Source organism: Cynara cardunculus (assembly GCF_001531365.2).
Source record: "Cynara cardunculus var. scolymus isolate 2C chromosome LG 5, CcrdV1, whole genome shotgun sequence".
Classification (NCBI taxonomy): Eukaryota; Viridiplantae; Streptophyta; class Magnoliopsida; order Asterales; family Asteraceae; genus Cynara; species Cynara cardunculus.
In genome coordinates, this window is record NC_037532.1 from 25,766,266 (window position 1) to 25,774,480 (window position 8,215).

The following is an 8,215-nucleotide window of genomic DNA, read 5'->3' on the forward strand; positions in this document are numbered from 1 at the left end:
GCTTCTACAGCAAATATTTTACCATTGTTTGACGATAAATCTATTTTTCTTATAATATATGATGTGTTTCATAGTTTTGTGATTAACAAATAAATTTTCCCTACTAAATGTATTTAGTAATGTCATTTATATATGTCATGTTCTATAAACTTTTAATTTTTACATCTTAGTTCATAAAAAAAATTAGAATTTAAATATTTTCATCAATTGTTTGACTAATGTATCTTTCTTTGAGATTCCACAACACCAAAAGATTAAATTTAAGAACACAAACAACTATTTGTTGAGCTTACATATTATATGTTTAATTCATTATTTATTTTTATTGGATCTTAATGGATCATCTTTTTTTCTTCATATTGATCCTTATTTGTCTACTTGTTTTCTATTATTGATTTCTCATTGACCCTCACAATCATTTCATTCACACAAATTCTCTTTTGTATAAAAATAATATATATTTCTTGTTATGAACAAAATAAATTCTTACCTTTTATAAAAAATTATCAACCACAGTTTCTATATTTTTGGTTTCAAATTACCTAATAAGAAGTAAATAAATTTAAATACTCTCTTATATATCTATAATAAAGATAAATAAGATTTTTTTCTCAGTAAATTATTAGCATTTCTTTTACTCAATTTTATACTAATGAAAAACATTTATTGAATTTTCGTACTTATCGAGGGTCACTACAAAAAAAAGCGAGCTTTGACGATGCGCCTTTTAATGATGACATGTCTTCACCACAAGTTATAGCGATGAGATATTGTTATATACTCTGTGTAATGATAAATTCGACTTTTAGCGACGATAAAAGTCGTTGCTAAAAGCTTTGTTTCTCGTAGTGGGCCATGTTTTTTCGTTCGCCCAAGGCCTATAAAATGTCATGAACGAGTCTGATTTCAGGGTTTTAAATATCTTGAAGCATGGTGTCATATCGAGATCAAGCTTTAAGTCTTAGAGGTAATAGCGAAGTTATGGCGTTTTTCATCGTATGACTTATGACAGCAAATCACTACATCGTATGTAATATTATACGCATGAACATATGTTTTCTATTATTACCCAACAAATCAATTATAATAAACAATTTAAAATTAAGTTATATACTAAAAACTAACAAATATAAAACATTACAAATATAAGCAAAATCAAATATCGTGTTACAAAACAACGTTTAACACCATGACATGCCACAAACTTAACATGGAGTGAGACACAAACCTTGAGCCTTTTATCATGACGACTGATGCGACGATCCTTTTTCGAACAATGGATTATTTTAAACATGTAGTCGGGTTTGATCAAATTGTTTAAAACAGTATACCATATTAAATTTAAATTTTATATTTGGACATCATCCAACAAATTACACCTCCTCTTATTGTTTAGAATTTAACGAACATATTTATTTTGATTTACATTAATTTGCTTTAACATTACTAACTAAATTATTATAAATACGTTAATTAACACACAAAAAAAAATTAGTGACACCAAATCATGGTTTCCATGTCTCTCTACAAAAAAGTGTGTTTCTAAAAAAATTCTTTTGTGTTCGTGTGTGATCATGTTTTTGTTCTGTTTGCTGCTTTGCGTATTTTGACTATCGGGTGCGAGAGAGAGAGAGAGAGGAAGAGGGAGAACTTGTTTTTCTCTAGTGTCATTTTCCGAGATATACTCTCGAGGAACACCACCAGACCCCCCCCAACCCCCACCCCACCCTCTCTCCTTCCTCCCCACACCTTCTTTCTGGAATTCCTTGTTTTACTTTATTTGTTTCCAGTTTCATTGCTGCCCCTACTCTCTCTCTCTCTCTCTCTCTCTCTCTCTTTCTCTCTCTCTCTCTTATCTTCTACCTTTTATATATTCAAAGAGATCTTTCTTAGCTTTCTACCCTTCAAATTTTTATATTTTTACTTTTTCTTTTATGTTGGGTGTTGGTGTCGGTGTTGGTGATTGTGTTGGTTCTCCTTGCTTCCCTTTTGATGATTTCCATGGTATCAATTTGATTGCACATCAAGATAGTGAGATAAAGCAAGGCCACTTAGTGTGAGAGTGGAGAAAGGGGAGATAAAAGAAGGGTTTTTGTGTGTGTGTGTGTATGTGTGTGGAAGTCTGTAATCTTATCTAATACTACACACAGAAAGAAAATGCCCTTGGAAGGGATTTTCATAGAACCACCACCATCTTCCTCCTCTTCAAACCCACTTCCTGATCTCTCTCTTAACATTAGCCTTCCAAATACTTCTTCTTTATCGTCTTCTTCGATTCGTGGTAATATTGATTCTCCTTCCAAATCAAACACTTTGCATCAACAAACGTACACTGACCTTTCCCTTACAAATCCATCAAGAAATCTTGCAACAAGTTTAGCTCAAAGAGATCAAGACAACCCACAAAATCCGTTTCTTCATCATCATCATCTTAACCACCATCATATCTACAATCAACAGCCAAATAGTAGTAATACCCAGAACTTAAATCACTTGAACCAAGGAGTTTCACTGCTTGATGTGTCTGACTGCCTGAGGCCGATAAAGGGGATTCCGGTATATCACAATCATCCATTTCCCTTTTTGCCTAATTTGGACCATTCTTCTCTAGAGAAAGATCCAAAGATGTGCTTCTATCCATCATCTTCTACATCTACTTCACCTTATTTTGGTGCTAGTGGAGGTCACATGCCCTTTCTGAACCCTGGGCTTAATGGTCCTTCTTCATCGGGTTATCGTGTACCTGGAGGCTGTGGTAGTGGTGGTGGGACGAGATTTACCGGCTTATCTTCATCATATCAACACCACCACCACTACCATAACCAGTATGGCGGAGGTGGACCCACATCTCATGAAGTCTCACATGGTTTGATGAGATCAAGATTTCTTCCCAAGCTTCCAGCTAAGAGGAGTATGAGGGCACCAAGGATGCGATGGACTAGCACCCTTCACTCTCGCTTCGTTCACGCCGTTGAGCTTCTTGGAGGCCATGAAAGTAATCCAGTGATCTTAACCACAATTCTTTCCTAATTTTCTTCTTCCAACCTCATCACGAAAAATTAGGAATTTTACCTTTTTAATTTGTTTAGGGGCAACACCGAAGTCAGTTTTGGAGCTGATGGATGTCAAAGATCTCACCTTGGCTCATGTCAAGAGCCATTTACAGGTATACCCCCAGGACTTGTGGACAAACAAAAATGGTACCCCCTTCTACTCCCCACAATTTCTTGGACTCTACCTCTCTTCCTCTTTCCGATTAACCCTCCGGCACAGTCGCCGATGTCTGCAGTTAATGACTGAATTAGAAGAACAGTAGTAAGTCAGAGAGAGAGAAAGAGAGAGAGAGAGAGAGTACTGATGATGATCAGAATGATAAGAGACAAAAGTAAGTCATGATTATTCAATAATAATAAAAACAGCTCATGTTATTCAAACATCAGCCTCGTGATTAATGACAGAAGGAAACCAATCCAATCACCTATGTATGTATGACTCACAAGCATTCGACATAGAACATACCCAAGGCTCCTTTTTTTTTTTTTTTTTTTCTTTTTTCAGTTGATTTTTTCCTTCAATTTCTTCACCATTTTTGCTATTTTTCTTTGATATTAATTAAGTTTTTATTACGGATTTTGCAGATGTATAGAACTGTTAAAACAACTGACAAACCTGCAGCTTCCTCAGGTAATTCTTTTATTTAATTATCCCTATTTTAATTTATAGTACATTAAAATGGACAAGAAACACGAAGAAACAGCTTAACACCCGGATCCCAATTCAAAAAATCTTCCAACGTTTAAAAGAATCAAATTGATTTCCCTTTTTAATTAATTTCTTGTATATTTTCTTTTTCCAAAATCATGCATGAAGGCCAATCAGATGGATCTGGAGAAGACGATATCTCAACCATGGGAAGTGGAGGGCTAAGGCGATTTACCGATCAAAGAGGGTCCGCTGATCTGCAAGAATCCGACTACCCTAATTACTCAGCTACGGCCACCGCCACCACCACCCTCTGGAGCAATTCTTCAAGGTACCATTTTCTGGGTGTTTGTATTAATAACGATGGGGCTAATTATAAATATTACATTACCTTTAACTTTTGCATGATATTTTCTACTTGGAAATGGAAAAACCCATGTACAGTTCCACCATTTTTGAAGAATAAAAGTGCTAATACAGCAGCTTTAGTTTGCTTTTCTTTCTTTCCCTTTTCTTCACCTTATTTTCTTAGATTTTTCTGGGAGAGAAGATTTCACCTGGGATTGAGACTTGGCTACTGTATCAAGCTTTGATGGGAGAACCTTAAGAAAGGAAGATAAAGCTAATGTAAACCCAGAACTTTAAAATAGGTTTAGCAGAAATTAAAGCAATCAACTTTTTCTTTTTAACAATTTACTCTACCTTATAACAGTACCATTGATTTTGGTACTAAATAAATTATACTATATATTAATTATTCATAATGTCCTTTTCTAAATTGGAAAATTATGATTCTTGTTCTGGTCACGAGGAGATTTGCATATATGACCAAGAAAAGCCAGTATCTTGACTTCAAGTGCTCTCCTTTTCTCTTCTTCTTTTGAACTCTTATGCATGTTGGCACCCCATCGGACTTCATAGTTGATACCGATGATATTGACCCTTCCCTAATGAGTAAAGAATGTACACAGTATTGACCCTTAGCATATAACTCAACCACAGTATGCTGAATTTGAAATGTACCAAAATCCTAAAGCAAATACCTTTGGTGTTTATATTTTTAGGTTGGAGCATGTACTATAAATATATTGTTGATTGACCTGTCATACGCGTACTGTTATACAACAAATCAGAACCCATCTTTTTTTTCTTGTTTCAATTTCTCTTTTTCCTTTTACTTTACATTTTTCAGCTTCCCTCTCTCTCTCTCTTGAGGTTTGCTTTAAATTAATCAATTGGAAACTTTCTTGATAACTGCATGCCAATCTCAGTAGAACAAAAAAGTTCAAGTCTAAATTGTGATATCTAGTGAAAATTTAGCACATATAAAATGCCCATCAACCATCGGGCACTTTAATTATCTGGTTCATATCTGCATGATGCTTTTATATTATGTCATTTCACTTCTTTCATTCTGTGTTTTCTTAAACATTCTAAATGGTTCGATCTGACCAAAAGTGTGTTTGTGTTTATCTCAAGTGAAATATGACTACCTAGTTAATTACGCTTGAGAAGTTCAAGTATATTGTGTTTATGTTGTTCACGACTAATGGTGTATGTCCTGGTTGGATGGTCCAAATAAAAACCATACCAACTTAAGTTAAAGATGATAATATGGATTCTACCAAACTTCACCAAGGAACTTTTTGGTGTGTAAATTAACAGTTGCAGGTGTAAAATCTAATGATTGATAAATAATATCGAACACTACTAACAAGTCATTTATTAAAGTAAGCTTTTATGATCAGATAAGATTGTTATCCATTATTACTATTGGATTGGGAAATGAATTTCTAATGACACTGCACTCTAATTTCCCTAGAGGTTCTGGATCCCGGTGTCTCACCTTTAACAAGAATCATGCACAAAGAATACATAAGAAAAGCCTTTCCTATATATCAGTGCTAGTTTTTTTTAAAAATAAACAAGAGTATAGATAATATAACAGATATCAATGATGGCTTTATTAGGTGGCCAAAGAATAAAATTTCAGTGACATAGAAGTTATCTTTTACTAGAAAATATGTTTAACTCCAAATTCTGGCTTGCTATGTAACTAAACAATTGTATTAGATATAAGACTACAGGTTTTGACTTGTAAAACTAGAGAAACATCTTCTTTCTGGGATAGTGAAAAATCAAGTCACATGACTGTTATTTATGGGGACGAAATAACTGGTTCCCGTCAAGAGTTTGTAGTTTCCCATCCTGTGAAGTCCTGGTATTGCATCGGCAAGGCCGTTCTAATCTTTTTGGAGGCTATCTTATACCCGTACTAAAACTATAGATTGTCTGAAATTAGTAACAAAAAAATAAAATATAAATTTCGGATCATATTAAGAATCTTACAAGTTAAACAACAAACATGTTTAAATGACAAAGTGATAAGAATATCAAAGAGTTATTTTTGTTTTTGATCAACAAATTCTAAAATTAAATAGCGGCTTTGATTTTGTAAAAAAAATTAGATAGTTATTTACTGAGATGGGTTCACATGTTGGCCTATATAAATTTGGGCCTCAACTGCAAGTAAAATTGGGTCCCAAATTTTTGACGACCTATTCAAAAACTAAGATTTAACATGCTTTACCAGTGAACTACGAAAGATGCATAAATAGGTTAATGATGCAATAAAATTGACCCCATCAATCCCAAATTTTTCTTAAACATTACTGTAAACTTGTCTTGACTGTAAAGATCTAAAGACAGAATAAATATTTTGTAAAAATAATGATGCTATAAATTTGTTTTCTGACAATGCCAAATTTCTTTCAACTGCATATTTTCTTGAGAAAATACATTTGGTTTTTTAAGATTCCAATGACGCATTTATTTTAGAACAAAATGAGTATCTATTTAGTATTTCTGTATAGTAAGATATATACAATGCAAGATATTCGACGTCGAAATCTTTCATATTCACATAGGCTTCCCATCTTGCTGTAGTTGATGTTGTTTTAACATAAATATATAGTTCTACTAAATCCTTTAAATAATGAACCACATATATCATAGATGTTTCCCCTAACTATAAATGTAATGCAAAACTAATGCGACCCTTTGTTTGATTTGGGTTACACATTGTTGTAGAACTTCGAAGACTAACTGAAATTTGATATTGACAACTAATTTCAGCAATAGGGAGGGATGGCTGCAGACAAACAGTGATATGAACGACCTCAGACCCTCATCGACCATGTTACGGCAACGGAGTGCCAGTCAGCAAGTAGAGGTAATCTTTGTCACAATTATTACTATTTATTAGTGCTTTATAGCATCCCAGAATTTGTGATATCCAATATATCTTTATGATTGCCAAAAGAAAATTCAATAATGAATCACATTCGTGGATTTGTGCATGTCATTGTTTTTGGACAGCAAAAAGACTCCTTTATTAGAAAACTAGAAACTAGCGAGAAGCTAGAGATGCACAGGTTGCTTATTTTCTTTGAACAAATAAAAACTCAAACAGTAGGAGAAAGAAAAAGGCATATTTTCTAGGTTACATATCCTGCTGTCAGTAAAAATAAAATGTGCATGGTAAAACTTGGTGTTTTGAAAAGAAAACTGGAAAAACACATAGTAATGCCAAATCATCAGCAGTAAACTTGGCCTTTCATATTTAAGGTACAAACTTGCCTTTTCTTTCTGAAAAATGTAGCCATGTATGGTGAATCTCTATTGTATGCAATGTGATTGAGGTATGTATTTCTCCATTCAATATATAACATGCCTCTTGTTAACTGTTCTTTTTGCAGGAATGCGACCCTTCCAGACCAAAGAGCTGCTTAGGATCCAGTTTGGATCAGAAAAACCCATGCTTAGAGTTCACCTTGGGCAGACCAGATTGGCTTCAAAAAGAACGCAACTGATCTTTCCTTCCCTTCTTTCTACTTTTTTTTTTTTGCATTTCGAATTTCTGCTTCCATTTGTCCATGTAATGGACAGCAGAAGCCTGAATTTTATGCAACAGAAGTACTAAAGGAAAGAACAAGATGACGAAGAAGATGAAGAAGATGAAGAAGAAGGTTTAAAAAAGCTATTCTTTTTCTACTTACCGTGTATGTTCACTAGTCTCCCATCAAATAGCATGCAGGCCTGCTTCTTCATTTTCTTCTCTCTCGACTTCTTTGGATTTTGTAGTATTCATTATTTTTCCATATTTTCTCTTCGGCTTTTCGTGTCTCTTTTTGTCTTAGAAAAGAGACCAAGGAGAGCAAGAGGAACTATATCATATGTTGGGATTTGATATTTACCAAATTGAAGGTTATATAAATTTTTACAAAGATAGGAGATGGACTTCTTCCCATAAAATCTAACCAACGTGCATCCTTGATTCCATTTTGCCCATCAGTTTGTAATTTTCGTTTGTGTATTCAAGGGTTCTAAGCAAAGCCAAATTGAAATAGAAAAGAAAAGTAAAAATCGTTATGGTTTTAGAAAGATAGAAAGAGAAATAGAGAACGAAAGAGAGGCTGCCACACAAATAGCCACCTTAAACTTCAAACAATAT

The 8,215-nt window shown here is 33.9% G+C and overlaps 1 protein-coding gene across 1 annotated transcript; it reads left to right on the plus strand.

Moving 5' to 3' along the window:
* Window positions 1-1,888: 1,888 nt before the first annotated feature.
* LOC112513346 (transcription repressor KAN1-like) lies at window positions 1,889-7,940 on the plus strand. The gene is made up of 6 exons (XM_025119582.1): window positions 1,889-2,995; window positions 3,090-3,166; window positions 3,639-3,684; window positions 3,871-4,033; window positions 6,838-6,934; window positions 7,461-7,940. Exons 1-6 carry the CDS (start codon window positions 2,158-2,160, stop codon window positions 7,572-7,574), a joined length of 1,335 nt encoding a protein of 444 aa, XP_024975350.1. The 5' UTR covers window positions 1,889-2,157; the 3' UTR covers window positions 7,575-7,940.
* The last annotated feature ends 275 nt before the right edge of the window (window positions 7,941-8,215 follow it).